The sequence below is a fragment of the Mytilus edulis genome, chromosome 5, assembly GCF_963676685.1.
Source record: "Mytilus edulis chromosome 5, xbMytEdul2.2, whole genome shotgun sequence".
In the NCBI taxonomy this organism is placed as follows: Eukaryota; Metazoa; Mollusca; class Bivalvia; order Mytilida; family Mytilidae; genus Mytilus; species Mytilus edulis.
The window spans coordinates 78,528,020-78,546,704 of NC_092348.1; the positions used below are offsets into that span (position 1 = coordinate 78,528,020).

Sequence of the window (18,685 nt, forward strand, 5' to 3'; positions counted from 1 at the left end):
CAGTATAAGCTCTAGATAGATTTAAAGTCTAAGGTACGAACCATTTGATTTGAGGAGGCAGTATAAGGTATTTGAGAGAGAAAATTCAGATCAGGGGCGTAGCTGCCGTTAGGCAGTTTAGGCACGTGCCTACACATATTTTTTTCACAATTTATTTGTTTTTGTTAAAAAAAAAATAATAAACAACGTTATCTGTAGATGAAAGCCGATGAAGTTGTCAAACTCTTTAATTATCGAATGCAATGTGTACACTAGTCTGTCGTCCTTAGTGAATGGAATATTGGATAGAATTGAATGTTTTTACGATTTTACCTTATATAGAAACTATACACTAGAACTTTGGTTCAGATCATTTCTCTTCTATCAACAAACACTTGAATGAACCTCAACTTAGACACATGAGCTTTTTAATTAGTTGTTGTTAGTTTTCAACTAGCTTTCCACTTTGTCTTCACCCGACTTGCCAATGTTGGTCGTCCGTTTGGCTATGCAGGATGTATAAATACGCAGCCACGTCTGATCAGCATGGGGACATTAAATCCGATGCCTAGTTTTAGAGAGAATGCAACTCTTTGAGGAGTTCGCAGTTGGTCTACTGAAAGGCAAAATTTCTGCTCCTATCCAATAATCCCTCATTTTCCAATGCATGTCATTTTTAAATTTCCAGACCTTCGTCCTGGACGACACCTATTACAGGAAATTGTATTTATTGCTTTAAGATTCAAAAGATGGATGGTTGTTGTCTAGCCAAAAGGATAGTTCTATTATATAGTAGTATCAGTGTTTACGTGCCTATTTTTTGCCTAAGAAGGATCGTCAATATGTACTATTAGTTAAGTTAAACGTATATATCAATCAGAACGAAATAAATATGATAATATCAAACAGGATGTACTGCTAAATTAAAAGGATAAGCTTATCTACGCTGAGCAATGCATATTGTAAATAATTTTTATATTACGGATTGCACTGCGTTATTTAATTCACCAGTCAGATGTTATGGTACTTCATAATTCTTCGAACTTTTCATCATGTATATTATAATTATCATAATTAAATAACCAGTAAATTTAACATTTTTATACATAAAATTTGCAGCTAAAACGCTGAAATCCGTTTTCCGTAGGGGGGCGAAGCCCCTCTGAACCCCCTACAAGGGCTCTGGCCTGGACCTGCTGGGGGCCTCGAGCGGCCCCCAGACTCCCTGCCGATTGGTGCCGACAGTTGACTAAATACCTAGCTACGCCCCTGAGTCTCTGACTCTGATTTTTGCATAAATAAAATTCTGGCCGTATCTGGATTGAAAACAATAATATTGTCCACTTTTTTGCTATTAGAAACGAAAATTTCCAACAGAATTATTTAGCATTAAATGAAGGCAGTGTCTGCGTGTAGCCTACGAACGTCAATTTTGCTATTCGTACCCGCATGCAGGTACGCGCAAACACTGCCTTAAATAAACATGATGAATAAAAAACGGGCGTATTTATTTTTAAGCCGGGGTTTGCATGTCTGACCGGAATGTATGTTTCGCCGAACTGATATATTGAATACTTTTTTCAAGACCAGACTGCAATCTGACCGCTGAGTGTGGCCTTTATGTCTCCATTTGTCGACCGTCATTCATAAATTCGTTGTCATTCGTAGCCTTTGGTTTATTTGGAACCCCTCACCTCCCTTTATTTTGTTGGGTGAAACATATCAACCAAACATTTGGATAACAATTGCTTGTTTGACTTTTTTAACTCGTGTCGGTCGTATTGTAAATTTCATCGAATAGCCCGCGTATTTCTTGTTACAACAAGAAATCTGTGAGGTTATGCTAACTTAACATACAACGAACGAGAATTTTTCACGTCTATTTTTTACTGACAATTTATTTTATATCAGTACATAGCTTTGGATCCATACTATCATTTTATGATAGACAATCAATAGGGAGAATACAGCATAAAAAATGTCCAACCCTTTTACTTTACAGCAACTATAGAATGTGGAATATGCATGCCTAAGGCCAGGAACCGTTTAAAAAGTGCATTTTACACTTATTTTATGTTTTTTATCTCAAAAAAGGTCCCAAATAATTTTTCGACTCGCTCCGCTCGGCATTCTTTAAATACTTCGCCCCCTTTCCAAATTCCTGGATCCGCCCCTGGTCGCTTTAAATTAAAATGATTTCGGTAATGAAGTCATACAAATAAAACTATATATGAAACATGATTTAATTTCAATAAATATATTTGGTATGATTTTATTTCTTGAATAAACATTCTTGCAACGGAGGTTGTTCAAAATAAATATCTAAAGTTTGGATACATTCACTATATGTTGGATAGTTTCATTGATTCCATTGGTAAACGCTTGAGCAAATTGATCAGGTATAAAAGACGACCCATATGCTATACAGAAATGCATCTCACCTCGGGAAAAATAAGTGATGACATGAAAAAATGCCGACAGTTCTTGATTGGCATTAACATTTACTTGAAGGTCTTCAAGGCGAATGGTCGTCTCGTCTTCAAGGAAATTATCTATAGTACCAACGTGTGTCAGAGCTATTATTTCCCTAGGTATATCTATCCAGTCTTCTGCTGAAGTGAGGAGTCCCGCGGAATCGATTATCTCACGAATTTTGTCTGATATTTCATTGGCCATCAGCCAGAATTGCTTGTCCGAACTTACAGATGCGTCTAACTGTAAAAAGAAGTGTACATCTATACTAGCATTCCCTCGGAATTCTTCTCGGTTTAATATGTACCTACGTAGATTAACCATGAATGCGAATGAAAGATCTACAATTTCATCTTGTTTAAGACTTCCACTTATCAACCTCATGAAAGATGTAATGCATACTGATAATATCAAAGAATTAAACGACCCATTACATTTGCTACGCGAAACAAGAAAAGAACGTGTTGCATTTTTGTCAAGACTCCATTTTATTGTCCGACTAGAACCACAGGGACACTTTAATGGGCATAGCTTCTCGATTGAGCGGGAAAGTATTTCGACGGCTGTTGAAACTTTTTTGTTGACAAATCTTCGATCGATTCTGTAGCTTTGGATATCTTTGACAGCCACATTTTTTGTAACATCTTCGATTGGCATGGTAAGATTGAATTCTATATCTGTCGAAGGTTTCTGGCCTAGTTGTAACAGATGCAAATTGTTTACAAATGTTCTAAGTATCTCTCGATTATAAATATAATCCGATAAGCCATGATGTACTGCAACCATTACTTCTATATTATGTGTAGAATTGGCATCGGGCTCCAATAGTATAAAACGCCAAAGTTTACCATTCAAAGAAAATTCATTGAAAATTGAGTAAAAGCGTGTCTTCGGTAAAATTTCAAGATGGTTGGATTGATCGCTGGTTTCAATTAATTCTATATTGCTTCCGGTATCCACGAAAGACTTGCGCAACACTGGATGTTGTTTGACCAGACAAGATATTGCATCCGACACGTGTTTTACAGTAAATGGGTATTTACTGGATAGAGACATTTTATATGGGAATGTATCATCACATTTCAAAGTCCAGAAATAAAAACTCCTTTCTAGAGGTCCAAGTATTCGTGCATTTGTTTGATGAGTGCAGATTTTGTTGCTGTTTGATTCACTTCCATCCCTAAAGAAAAAAAATTAAGAATAAATATTATGTTTTATGAGAGTCTTGAGTGGGGTCTTTAATTCTTTGTCCTTTACTTTTCAAGAACATTTTTCTATGCTTTATCTATTTCGCCCATTGTTTTCTGATCTTTACATTTCAGCACCCCATTGTTCTCTTTTCTGTTTTTTGTTCCGCTTTATTCTGCACGATTTGTTCATTATGTTTTAATTTGTAAAATTTCAGTCTTACCAAACTTATTAAATTGTTTAGAAATGTTCTAGGTATCTTGCGACACTCAGATCATTTCTGTACGGCTTACAGTTTTTAAATTATATCCAGACCATCTTTTATAGATTGGAATGTTTCAATAATCGAATTATCTGCAAAAGTAAATGAAAATACCATAAAAAGTAAATCAGAACATTATCGAATTTTCTTTGTTTGAATTTGATACTCTGTCAAACGGGAAAAAAATACTCCAATAATGTCGTTGTTTATATCTTTAAATAGTTTCTAATGTGATCGTCATTATCATGATTATGTTGTACTGTTTTCATTGAGGATTTTAGGGCTATGTTTTTGGTGGAAGAAGACTTAAAGCCTTCTGAAGACCTATGGTGCCGACTTTACAACCGTTACAACCTCCGTATGCCGCATCCGTTTCTGTGCATTACAATTTCATAACAACTTCCGATTCTTGACATCGATTTTTACACATGATTAAGCATCTGAATCTTTTTATTTGTAAATTAGGATTGAAAAACAATCACTATCGTAAATATGTACTCTTTTATTTATGTAAATTATTAGATTTCATCTCATCTACCAACTTCCAAGCAAGGACCGAAGCTCATAAACCCGGCAATCAATTAAACACAGCTTAAGGATAAAAGCATGGCTGATTGCCAAAATTCAATGATGCAGTACTACCATAAAGATAATACTGAATAGTAGTTATTTCACTAGTTTATTGACATAATACGTTATTTTTGTATTCAATTAAATCATTTAAAGCACAATGTACTATTCTTTTTTTTCACAAAAACCAACAAACAGGTTGAGACACCCCCCATTATGAGTGGTGTCCCTTAAATGAAGGACTGTCCCTAAAACAAGGGGTCGTTTTACTGTTGAAAAAAAAGAAAGGACATTTTTAAGATGTTTAACTCAAAAGTGGGGAAATATATTATATTTTGAACAACTTTTCTAAATGAGGGGTCAAATTAATAAAGAAGATATAAGTTTAGAAACATCACAAAATTCTTTTGACATGTTTTGACCATTTAATACTTGATAGATGCATAGTTCTTGGGGAAAGTTTCATCAAATAATATGAATATAAAGGTGCTCATTTTTTACAGTGGGTTGTTATGTTCTTCCAATGAGGGTTACCCCTCATTTGGAGTGTTGTTCCCAACCTGTAAAAGGTCCATCTTTGTGCATAATTCTAAATTGGAAATTTCAACAAGCATCATATATTCTTACCCAAGAAAATAAACCCTGGTCTGCTAGCTACATGCTCATCTTTTCTACTGATTTAATAACTAGAATCATGCAAACAGACTTAAGAATAAGGCATGTAAGCTCATCATACAAATATGACACTTTTTCTAGACAATCCAGATTGTGCAAAATACTTCGCTAAAAATTGTAACCTTTAAAATTGTTGTCGCGCACTAAAAACCCCCATGGGAACTTTCAAAAGTTGGCAGGTATGTAACCAGTCTTACTATTTTTATGCCCCATTTATGGGCATTATGTTTTCTGGTCTGTCAGTCCGTCCTGCTTCAGGTTAAAGTTTATGGTCGAGGTAGTTTTTGATGAAGTTGAAATCCAATCAACTTGAAACTTAGTACACATGTGTTCCTTATGATATGATCTTTCTAATTTTTCTGCCAAATTAAAGATTTTACCTAATTTTCATGGTCCACTGAACATAGAAAATGATTGTACGGATGGGAAATCCATGTACTTATGACACATTCTTGTTTGAAGAAAAAAATACGTCATAACGATAATGAAACAAAGCAGGCTGGGTTAGTGGGACTGCTTTTGTGGTAATTCAAGTTACCTTTTATTCAGATTCTTCCACCTCAGAGCTATCAGCTCTTTGATTAAAAGATATTATAAAATATGTAAAAAAATTTAAGACTAAAATGTCACCTTTCAAAATACACAAAATCATCAAGATAAATGATGCGATCGTTAATCTGTCTGTAAATCAACACGCATCATTACTGATTCAATTTTAAAAATATGATGACTACTGTATGAAAAATTAAAACACGCAATATACATGTACAAAATATAAAATTTATCAGAACGGATGTGATTAATATATATATTATAGATTTGTACATGTTAAAATGGTTTGATATGACGTCCATCAATTACCAAGAACAAAGCATCTAGACTAAGTAAGATTTACCACTTTTTATAACCAGCTGTTTAGCGATTCTCATAAATATTTAAGTCCAGGAATCTAGTCTTACACTCTAGCATCGTTTGGTAGTATTAGTTGTGAAGGTAGTCTATGTCTGTGTACTACATGATATGATGATTATAGTGATTCAACAATAAAAATCAATTTATAGTTTTATTAAAACAAATGAATGAAGACTTTCATATGCTATTCATGAGGAGCAATATTGTCTTTTATAGTGTGTCTTTCTATGTTGTGATGTTATACTACTGTTTCAGAAAAGAGAGAAGGTTTGGTATCATCTTTTCTAGTTTTTTATAAAGATTATATTTAGACCGTTGGTTTTCCCGTTTGAATGATTTTACACCAGTAATTGTTTGGGGCCCTTTATAGCTTGCTGTTCGGTGTGAGCCTAGGCTCCGTGTTGAAGACCGTACCTTGATCTATAATGGTTTACTTTTATAAATTGGACTTGGATGGAGAGTTGTCTCATTGGCACTCAAACCAGCATCTTCCTATATCTATTGTCGAAAATGAAGATGTATTCGAAAAATCGTTTTAACTGTAAACAAGTAAATTTGTTGAACATATGTTAGTTAACGTTTAATATCTATATAGATGAAAAGTTTGAATTGTTTTGTTGCTGTCTAATTAAAGTATTCCCTCAACATCTTATTTCATTCCGATCAATTGTCTATGGCTTTATCGCTTACAATAATGTATTCCATATGACCTTATATGATAGATTTTTTCCATGTTAGTGAGTCACTCAATATCGAGATATTTTTTCTCAAGTTTCTATATTAAAAGATGATGCAACTAAAATCGATCTCGATAGAACAAATGTCAATCAATTATAATAATTGATAACAAAAATTCTTTTATTTCTAACTTGGAAACAAGTAGCGAAACGTCCATATGGATACGATGGTCTGTATTCAAATAATAACTTGTCATTGGTATTTTTAAACGCGGTTTTTATTTATTTTGTATTTTGTGAATTTCAAATGCATGTATTTTTTCTTCATATGCTTATAAAAAATCTTACCTTTCAATAACACCAGTTGCTTTCTTAGAGTTAGCCATTTAGTTGCACAGAAGTTTATACCAATACTTATTGACTGAGACCGCACTATACAATAAGTATTTGCCAAGTCGTATAATTTTATCAATCGGGAAAACGGGAAAACGAACGGGATGTGCTTTCCACAAGAAGGAAATCCGAATGTCGTTAAGAAAGAAAAATACAACATGTTTTGTCTATTGCCAACATATCTATATTATAATAGGCTGATTGTGTGTGTTAAAATCGACCTTTTCCTAGTGAATATTTGAAAACTAAAAAAAAGATAGCCACATTCATTTAAGGTCAACTTTATCTTAGATAGTTGGAACCTTAGTTTCTTGATTTATTAAAAGTAAAAAAATTAAAAAGTATGCTATAAATCATGTCAGTATGGAAGCTCTAAAATTTTATAGTAGAGACTTGTTGCAACGAATATATAATTAAGAAAACGTATGATTAGTAGCCGTACGGTGACCTATAGTTGTTAATTTCTGTGTCATTTGGTCTCTTGGTGAGTTGTCTCATTGGTAATCATACCTCATGTTCTTATTTTCATATCAGTAGTTTTGATAAGTTTGGTATAATTCTCCGTTCTCAAACGGGATAAAATTGAGAAAGGAAATGGGGAATGTGTCAAAGCGAGAACAACCCGACCATAGAGCAGACAACAGCCGAAGGCCACCAATAGGTCTTCAATGTAGCGAAAAACTCCCGCACCCGTAGGCGTCCTATTACTCTACTTTCCACGTTAAAGTTGTTTACAAAACCCGTAAATGTAGCTACGATCTCTGCAGAATCTACCACTGCACAAGTCATTATTAAAAAAAACCCGTTCATACGGCAACACAAAATTTTCGACGAACAAAAAAAAGCTTGTACGTTGCCCTCTAACCAATTTGGACGAAACACAGTGAATAATAAAACTTTAAGCATGTCAATTCTAGTGATTCAAAACATAGTCACTCGAAAATGACACTTACCAACGCACGAAGCCTTATACTTACAAATCTCTGTATTAACGGTTTATAAAAAAAAGTATTGTCCAAATGTGATTGTTTTGTAATCATGGTAGTCAAATTGGCAAATGGTGATTAATGTAAATGTGTAGATTAATTCAATCTCCAGTTTTCTTGACACCCCCCCCCCCCCCCCTCTTTCTTTTAAGGAGTGTACACATCACAATTGTATTTTTGTATAATGGATTTCAATATGGTAAAGCTGTAGGCGTAGAATATTTTTTTATTTCTGAAATAAAAATTTAAATTGTTATAGTTGATAAATCGGTATACTGATTTTGATCATGTAAGTTCATTATCAATGCAGGTTCCCGTGTTCTAAACAGAAATATTGAAAACTTGTGACATACCCTGTTATAGCCGAGTATAGTTATCTAAATCGGCATGGCAGCTGGTCCCAACCAGTTCAAGTAGGGACAGTCTATACTAACGCTAGTACAGAATGTCCCCGCGTACAAGTTAAAACAAAATAGAAATACGATAGTTTGGCATATTGGATATTGTTACAATATATGTTAAAGACGACAGTTATTAAAATATGCACCGGGAATGATCTAGATCGTATAAAATAGATGTTGTTATAATCCGGGGTTCTAGGCTGTTTCTTAAACAGTTGAATAGGCAAACCTGTTCTAGACAAATACTTTGATTAAAAAAAGACTGTTCTCACTAGCAAGGCATGAAAAAGCGATCCTGTTCTAACCAGCAGAACATGAAAAAAGAACCTCGAACCAGCACGGCATGAAAAAGCAACTGTTTTGCGGCCCACTCTACCACTAAAATTATAGCAAGTTTCCTCAAGCAATTTATGATAATTTGAGCTCATAGGTACTTTGAGACAGGACATATTTTTTTTAGCCCTCCCCCTTTTTTCTAATCTGAACAAAATTTGTTTTCAATTTCAATTATATTCACGTTTTTTTTTTCTATCATACGACATAATCATACCATATTTTCTATTTACTATCAAAATCAGTGATAGATATATATATTATATAATCCTTGGATATATATATAGAGTCTGAGAGGATCTGAGAGGATCAATGAGTAATTTACACCTTATTTACTATTCTGACAGCATAGTAGTAAACTCATCTGGTAACAAAGTGTAAACACAAGATATTCCTGACTTAAATCCACACAGTAGTTACATAGAAACTTATGTCAAAGAAACTTGTTGTTCAAGAAATCAACAACAAAAATGGCGGCCTAAATTATAGTCACATTTGAATGTCTGAAAATGCTTAGGTTATTGACATTACTGTTCATAACCACCTACATAAGGATACTGAGACCACCAAAGATCATCCTCAATGAACCACAGTGTATAACAAACTTTGAATTTAATTGCAACCCCTATCCTGAACCAGTTCCTGAACATCTCCTATTCAAGCTTGTAAACTCAACAAACTGCATTCAAGCTAAATATGAAAGACACAGTAAAGGTCTTCTGCAATATCTTGCGCTTATTTTGTTAATAAATGCAAATGACATCGAAATAAATCCAGGTCCCCCTATGAATACCACCACAAATAAAGATGGACAATACTTATGTGGAACCTGTGATGAATCAGTTAATTGGTCTCAAAAGGGTATCATTTGTGAAACATGCGACCAATGGTATCATGCAAACTGCCAAGGCGTACATACTGCCTCTTATCATGACCTAAATGAAACAAATCTAAGTTGGCACTGCTTAATTTGTAATGCACCTAACTATAGTGACACAGTCCATGATCTCCACAGTAACATTGTAACAAACAGTGACTCAATACATAGTTTAAGTGACTTATCTAACTGCTCAGAAGCAGATACAACTTCTAAGAGGAAACCACTTCACACATCTACACCAATTAGAAAACAAGCACAAAGGAAAACAAACAGTCCTTTACGTATTCTAAATATAAACTGTCAGTCTATTAAACTCAAACTATGTAGATTAGAAAATGTAATTGAGAGCATAAAACCAGACATCATAATCTGCACAGAAACATGGCTAGACACGAATGTTAAAAGCTCAGAGATTTGCCCAGAAAACTACACCATTTATCGGAAAGACCGCAAAAAAGGTGTTGGAGGAGGTGTCATGATAATTGTAAAATCATCTTTAAAATGCGACCATGCATCAGTACTTGACACAGACTGTGAATTAATCTGGGTTAAATTAGAAACTGCAAATAAAAGTATTTACATATGCGCATACTACAGAAGGCATGTATCTGACGAAGAAAGCTTAAAATACTTTGAGTCATCAATCTCAAAAGTAAGTAACATTCCAAATTCAAACATCATTATTGGTGGGGATATGAATTTCCCAGGATGGGATTGGAAAAATAACACCCTAAAAGAGGGAACCCAATATGCAACACTCCACCAGTCCTTTAAAGATCTAATTGACAACCATCATCTTATACAACTAGTTGAAGAAAATACAAGGCTAGATCTCATTCTCACTAATTCACCATCTCTAGTTCAGAGGGTAGATGTCCTCCCGGGTATATCAGACCATGATATGGTCTTCACAGAGTTTGACATGAATACCATCACATTTAAGGAACAAGAAAGACTCATACCACAATATAAGAAAGCAAATTGGGAAGGTTTCAAAGAAGACCTAACAGCACTACATAAACAACTGAGTCAAATGTATAGATCTAAAATCATAAATGCAAATGATATGTGGGTAAGAATAAAGAATGCTCTGCTCAAAGGAATAAAAGATCATATACCACACAAAAAATCCAAGAAGAAAAATAAACACCCATGGATAAATGGTAATCTGAAAAAGCTGACAAAAAGACAACAACGACTCTACAAAAGAATGAAGAAATCACAAGATCCTAAAGTAAAAGAAGAATATAAAGCCCTAAAGAAAGATGTACAAAGAAAACAACGAAATGCGTATTGGCAATACATCGAAGATATTATCACTCCTCAAAACGATGAGAAACCATTTGAGGGATCGAAGAAATTCTGGTCTTTTGTTAAACATAAAAGGAAAGAAAAGATTGGCATAACATCACTTATGAAAGAAGGAAAACTGTTTACTGAACCAGCGGATAAAGCGAACATCCTAAATGCACAATTTCAATCTGCATTCTCTGAAAAAAAAGCACATTCACCGGCAAAAGATCAATTTAAATCATCTAAGCGAATGAAAACTAAGAATACATCACCAACTATGAAAAACATAACCATAACAACAGAGGGCATAGACAAACTACTGAAAAACCTGAACCCAAACAAATCACCAGGTCCGGATGGAATATCACCTAGAATCCTCAAAGAACTACACAGTGAGACAGCACCTCTCCTACAGTTACTGTTTTCAAAATCCTTAGATACTGGAGTGGTTCCAAATGACTGGCGCTCAGCTAACGTGTCTCCGGTCTATAAGAAGGGCCAAAAGTATACTGCTTCAAACTATAGACCAATCTCACTGACGTCAATTTGCTGTAAGGTAATGGAACATATAATTGTATCATCAATTATGACCCATGGTGAAAACAACACAATTCTGTACAAATTACAACATGGTTTCAGGAAAGGAAGGTCCTGTGAAACTCAGCTTATCGAATTTATTGACGACCTAGCTAATAACATGAACATGGGACAACAAACAGATGTGCTGATAATGGACTTTGCTAAGGCCTTTGATAAGGTCAACCACAGCTTACTAGTAAACAAACTACATACTTACGGAATAAAAGGCAACACAAATAGGTGGATAAAAAACTGGCTGAGTGGAAGAACACAAACTGTTGTACTAGAAGGATGCAATTCAACATCAGTCCCTGTTGACTCAGGAGTACCACAAGGCTCAGTCCTTGGGCCAAGCCTGTTTCTATACTACATCAACGATCTGCAAGAAGATTTAAATGCTACAGTTCGCCTGTTTGCAGATGATACCATCGCCTACCTGACAATAACATCAAAAGACAGTGGAAAAATACTACAAGAAGACCTTGATAAGTTAGCTGAATGGGAACAATTATGGTGCATGAAATTCCACCCCGACAAATGTAACATACTGAGGGTAACAAACAAGAAAACACCAATTCAAACTTCATACAATCTCCATGGTCACAATTTGGAAGAAGTGCAGGCAGCCAAATATTTAGGTCTCACCATTCAAAACAACCTAAAATGGGACCAACATATACAACAGATAACTGATAAAGCAAATAAAACACTGGGATTCCTGAGGAGAAACATCAGAATATCATCAACAAAAGTAAAGAGCCAAGCTTATATTGGACTAGTAAGACCACAATTAGAATATGCAGCATCTGTCTGGGACCCAGCAACAAAAGAATCAATCTACAAAATAGAACAGATACAAAGAAGAGCTGCAAGATACGTGACAAATAAGTACAAACCAACTGCAAGTGTCACAGAAATGATAGACCACCTAAAATGGAAACCACTGCAACAACGAAGAAAGGAAACCAGACTAGTGAAGTTCTATAAAATAGAGAATAATATGGTAGCAATAGAGAAAGAAGGACGACTCACACCATCAGTAAGAATAGGGAGAAATATGCATCCAAAGGCATACCAAGTACCGCACTCACGTATTGATGCACACAAGACATCATACTTACCACAGACTATAAGGGACTGGAACGCCTTACCACCAGACATCCCACAGGCAGAGACACTAGGTGCCTTCAAGGCCCTAGTGTCAAACCTCTAGAGCCTTGGAGGCTCCTACTGTTTTTAGCCAGTTTTTAAAGTTTAATTCAAATTCACTGTATATAGTTAGTTCCACGGTTTTACTTCAACAATTTATTTACTTGGGTGTCTTCTCCTGCAAACGGAACTCGTCAGAAACTTATATAGCAGAATCTTCAGTTTGTTGAAGGCGGCTATTACCCGACAGAAACAGAAACAGAAACAGAAACAGAGTATATATATATATACAGGATTTTTCCCGCATTTCGGCTAGTAATAGCGGGAAAAGAATCAGAGTTGTCTACCTTTCACTCTCTGTTACGGGTGACTGAACCACACTAAACAGGATCTGCGTTTGCACTGAGCGGTACATGAGCTACCTGTTTTAGTGTTTGTGTAATATTTACGTGTTGTGAGCTTTGCAGATCTATACGACGGTCAGATAGAACGAACTTCAGATAGAATAGACAGAAGACAAACATTATCAGTATGGCGGATCCAGCTCATGTTCAAATGCAAATGCAGGGCGTTGCCCCACCGCAGGTACAAGGATTGCCACCAGCTTTAAATTTTCTATCTGCTCTGTCAGAGGTCAATATTCATCAGCATCTTGATATTCTTGAAGGTAATTTGATTCATTACTGTCTATTCTAGTGCAATTCATAATTGTTTACATATTTACATCAGTTTGCTTACAGGTCAATAAAGAGGGTGATATGTCAATGCATACCTGTGTATTTAAACTCAACAGGTGGGAACTTCTGGCTGTTTCGTCTGGGACTTTATATTATTTGTATAATAGTCCCAGCTAAGACCTAAAAATAGTAGTACCTGGTTGAAAAGTGTTTTCAATGAATCAATAATAAAATGTAAAAAAATAATGCCGGTTGTTTCAATGTTTGTAAACAAATGATTTGCCTTTTTTAATTTTCATATATATTCATGTCATGAAGTATCATTCATTGTATTCAAATAAACCCATCATACATATGATTTTACCAGGATTGAAATTTTTCATTCATATGATTATTGTGTAAATCAAGGAAAATAAAAGTAAATTCAAATAAACTCATCATACATATACAACGATATAGCTGCAGAACCATAGCTCTTAGGTCCTTACATATATGTTATTTTTTTACTACCTGCTGCTAGCATAGGTATAACATGTGCAAATGTATTGAGGATTGAAATTTTTTATTCACATTATTGTGTATTTAAGCGCGGAAAATAATAATAAAGTTAAATGAAGTATATTTTTCAGAAAATTAAAGACTAACTTGGATTTTAATGATCATGCATTTTCATCCAGTCTGCAAAAGACAGCAAAATAACAAACACATGAGTTTAATTTGATACAGTCTACTCAGTTACACAGTTTTAAATCACCTATTGTTGGTGGATGTCTATTGTCCATCTATGTCCATTTAAATCAATAGTCAATATACATCTCACAAAATGTACAATGTATTATAAAGCAAAGATGAGGGGAGCTTTCTCAAACGTCTTTCCTGACCTACATTTGTAGTTTATTTTGGCACTTTCTGTAACAGTAGTAACAAAAAACCAAATAGCAAAATCTAGTTAAGTTTTTAACATTAAGGGCATCCGATACAGTTTCAAGGGAGTTAACTCTTGGCGCGACGTTAAGCGTTCGAATTCCCGCAAAACGTAACTTTTTGCGGGACGTAATGCGTGTAATGTTCCGTAATAAGAAACGTAATGTGGAATTTTTATGCGCCAATTTCTGCTCCAATTTCTGTTTCTTTCTCCCTCATGCTAATTTCTACGCCATTAATATTAGTGCATTCGATTCTAACAGGATAACAGTCTAATAACATTATAAGAAATAAAACAAATTACTGTTTCTTTGAGATCTTCAACAAAATATCGTATAGTGAGCAATCTCAAGACGACTGACCCTTTTGTTGCATGTCAATTATCATTTTTATTATCATTCATCATCCATGATTGACATTTTATTACATCACAAGAAACCAATGATATTTTAAAACTAATACGGAAAATGTAGGTAAACGCCGCTAATATAAACAATGACACAACTTTTATAAAAGAACAAAGTTCTTATTTCTTCCACGTTGCATGTATTTTATCTAACAAAAGGCAATAGCCAACAATATCTTTATACATCCGTAAATATTTTGACGGGACATATTATGGTATATAAATGCCCGCGTCCGTCTGTCCGTCGTAAACATGGTACAGCATATTATTCAAAATCATAAGACGACGGGCGTATCATGCGCTCGTAGAGCAACTGTTTATTTTTGGTTTTTTTAAATATTTTTGATAAATATATTAGAGAAATGACGGAATGACACTGACAATGACAGCAAATACAATGCAATTTCCAATATAATCAATATTTCCGAATGGCATAACTCTTTTAAAGAATAGTTGATATGCACTGATTTTCGAGCGTGTCTATACGATATCAGTTTTATAGAAAGTTAACAAGAATTGTACACTTGAAAAATGTGATTAACCAGAAGGATTGGAAGGACAGACAGAGGAATGGACGTGCGATATTTTATGTACGCCTTATATGGTGAAAAAAATATATAGTTATTGACCAACGCTATGAGAGAAGGATTTTAATCGCAACTAATCGAATCGTAATTGCCAAATAAAAAAAAATCAAAGTTATAGTTTCATTGTTTGGACAAACGCATTCTTTAGCAAATTGAAGACTTCTCCTTTATAAGATTTTGCTTTTGTTTTCTGACCACATAAAACAGAAGATGTGGTAGAAATGCTAATGAAACAACTCTCAACAAAAGACAAACATGACACAGAAATTAATAAATATAGGTCACCGTACGGTCTTCAACAATGAGCAAATCCCGTATCCTATAGTCAGCTATAAAAGATCACGAAATGACAATGTAAAACAATTCAAAGGAAAAAGGAAAGGCCTAATTTATGTGCTACAATTTATGTACAAAAAAAGAAGATCCGTTTGCAGGATAATGCTGAGTTCACACGTAATTCGAATTCGATTCGCATTACATGCAACTAATTCGAATTAGTTTAATTCGCATTCAAAATGTTTTACGTACTAATGTAAATTCTAATTCGCGTTTAATTTGATTTACTGTCCAAACAACGTTAACTTTTAATTCGTATCAACAAAACCGGATTTCTCAGTGATTAAAACGTGAATAAAAGGATTTAAAGGATTATTTGTAATGAAACAGCAGCCCACCAAACAAAACAAAATAAATCTAGAGGTCAACATACAGTATGAAATAATATACATGATATACGAGTGTGTACAGTAAATGTACCTGTATGTCAAGTTTTAAATTGCCGAGTATTTAATTTTAAAAGCCGTAAATATTATCAACAGTCCGTAATAACTTTTCTTGTGATGTTTATTTCTCACTTAGACCACAAACAGAGAGAGGGATTTGTTATCAGGGGCGGATCCAGCCATTTTAAAAAGGGGGGGTTCCTAACCCAGGACAAAGGGGGGGTTCCAATTACGTTCAAATGCATTGATCGTCCAAAAAAAAGGGGGGTTCCAACCCCCGGAACCCCCCCTCTGGATCCGCGCCTGGTTATTCACATGATTTTATTTCCGGAAACAATATAACCAATTTATAGATAGTAATTTACACATCTTACAAGCAATATTTATACATAGGAAAAATGTCTCCGGTCATTTGCAGAGATAACGTCGAAATTGTCTGCCAGCGACGTCGTGCACTTTAGCGCTAACGTTGAGGTTACAAAGGGGGGACGCAATTTTTAGGATAAATCGCGTTTATCATGGAATCAAGCACGGTGACCTATATTTTTTATTTGGGATTTGGAGAAAGAATGACAAAATGCAATTTATGCAGAAAAATCATAAAAATGACATTTTCAGAAACAGTTTATTTCTATTTTTTAGGTTTAAAAAAATACCACTTTGAGCATCTGGTCCGCAATGACAAGCAAGGCTTGAATAATTGTATAGTTATTCATGTAGTGATTTATTTTTTTCCTTTTTGTCACTTATCACAGCTTCAGATTGAACCCAATCTTAATAATTTACGACGAAACATATCTGTTCCAAAAATGTTTTAACATTGCCTAATTTTTTTACAAAATTGCACAAATCCCCAATTTTTAGCCTCAATTTTCTCGAAAACAAGCACGGTGACCGATGTTTTATTTTATATCTCGCCAAGGCCTACAACATATTAGACATATTACAAATTTATAAAAATGACATTTAATAGAGAAACTGTATCAGATGCCCTTAAATTATATTCTGATCAAGGATCCGGAAATATTTTCACCTAATTTCGGTCATTTTCATATAACTTAAAAGTTGGTGCCCCTTTTCAAAAACAGATTGTCAAAATCTCATTACTGCATGAGTATGCTCCTTCTCGTAGCATCAACGAACTTGTTTAACTGTTGCATCGCGTTCACTTCGTGATTTATCCTACCATTTTCCTAAAATCGATCAAGAGCAATTAAGGGAAGGCAACAGTTTAAGAATAAAATGATTTTAATGACTCAAAATCGTAAATTTCCCAGTCATCGCTTACGTTTCTTTCGATTCTGAAGTCGAAATTCAAACCGGATGTAATGCGACAATACTAAAACGAACAATTCCGGACTTATTCCCGGGATTGGTTTTGTTTATCAAATTCACAAGAAAATATTTTACCTTTAATAGTGTAAGAATATTAATGAAAATAGTTGCACTTGCTTTATTTAGCAAGAAATCATTTTAAATTTACGATTTAGTGTCAAATCTGCGGAAGAGACTTTTAGGCATGCGTATCATAGTAAACAAAGCATGTGTGTTAGTAGTGAAAAAAATCATTTTTCTACGTAAATTAAATCAAGTTTTAATTTAATTTTAAATCATAATTGACAATTGTCTTAGCTGAAAAGTAATTAAATAATGAAGACAGTTGGTATTGAATTTTAATTTCTTTATAATATTAGTTCGGAGCTTGTGATTAATAGCCAGGTGTGAATTAAAAACACAGGTAAAGAGATTAGCGATCATTAGCCAATAGCTCCCCGAGGCATTAATATAGCTATTAGGAGGGCCCTCAGGATTATAACACTTTACTGGAGTGGCAGTTTAATTACATAAAATCGATAACAAAACAAAAATATGTTTAAAATGGCGATTTGAAACTCAATCTCAACGAAATGACCGAAATTATTTCTGTTGAAAAATAAAATTTGACCTAAATCCCAATAAATGATTTAGGACTTTTGAGTTTCCAAATCGGTCATGTCTGGCATATATGACCGTTTCCGGACCCTTGATTCTGATACATAGAATGCATTTAAATTTTATTTCATCTAGGTCCAGCTACAATGTACATGTACATGTATGCTCTAAAACTTTTCCAGATGCATATATTTGAAAAAAAACCATGATGAACCTCAATCTAGCTACTGGTAACTTTTTAGTATGCATGATAAGCTGCAAAATTAATGTCTATTTAAACTTGCAGTGTTACATTCTAATGTATGTAATATATTCATATTATAAAATTATGTAAATTGAATTTTAAAAAGGAAGAAACAAGTCAGCATACTTTATCAATCTGTGCTTATATCCACCATTTGTCCACATTGTAAAATATGTAGTATTGGTTGAAACATGTACATGTATACGTAGCTGTAAGAAATATTTATGTATTTTAACATTTTTATATGTCTCACTTTATTCATATATATATAATAAGTGATTAAAAAAATAATCATCTTTTAGCCTGCAACTCCCATAATTGTTTTTTTGGGGTGACTGTATCTTACAAGTGTCCTTGGAAAACACAAATAGGTGAAAAAGCACAAACAGTCGATACATTTCACTGGGAAAATTGAGTTAGTTTCTGTAGTTTTTCTTCTTTGGG

General features: G+C 34.2%; 2 protein-coding genes across 4 annotated transcripts in view; one reads left to right on the top strand and one right to left on the bottom strand.

The window, feature by feature from the left end:
* Positions 1-2,208: 2,208 nt before the first annotated feature.
* Positions 2,209-13,542, bottom strand: LOC139524516 (uncharacterized). 3 transcript variants are annotated; one of them, XM_071319342.1, is made up of 2 exons: positions 13,522-13,542; positions 2,209-3,631 (listed from the first exon to the last, which is right to left on the bottom strand). In XM_071319342.1, the coding sequence occupies exon 2, from the start codon at positions 3,505-3,507 to the stop codon at positions 2,302-2,304; it is 1,206 nt and encodes a 401-aa protein (XP_071175443.1). In that variant the 5' UTR covers positions 3,508-3,631; positions 13,522-13,542; the 3' UTR covers positions 2,209-2,301. The 3 variants fall into 3 exon arrangements, with proteins under 3 accessions (XP_071175443.1, XP_071175441.1, XP_071175442.1); XM_071319340.1 differs by lacking the exon at positions 13,522-13,542 and adding an exon at positions 7,084-7,312; XM_071319341.1 differs by lacking the exon at positions 13,522-13,542 and adding an exon at positions 3,863-3,888.
* Positions 5,955-18,685, top strand: part of LOC139524517 (phospholipid scramblase 2-like) — a 29,869-nt gene continuing 17,138 nt past the window's right edge. Inside the window, exons 1-2 of the mRNA XM_071319343.1 lie at positions 5,955-6,030; positions 13,000-13,416. Coding sequence (XP_071175444.1) covers positions 13,281-13,416 — 136 coding nt within the window. The 5' untranslated portion in view covers positions 5,955-6,030; positions 13,000-13,280. The remainder of the gene's footprint in view (positions 6,031-12,999; positions 13,417-18,685) is intronic.

What these genes read in the sequence shown, in the direction of transcription:
- LOC139524516 (XM_071319340.1), bottom strand. Translation starts at nt 7,121, where the DNA reads ATGGCTAACTCTAAGAAAGCAACTGGTGTTATTGAAAG. An exon ending in GCAACTGGTGTTATTGAAAG is followed by an intron (nt 3,632 to 7,083) that starts GTAAGATTTTTT and finishes TTTTTTCTTTAG; the next exon opens with GGATGGAAGTGAATCAAACA.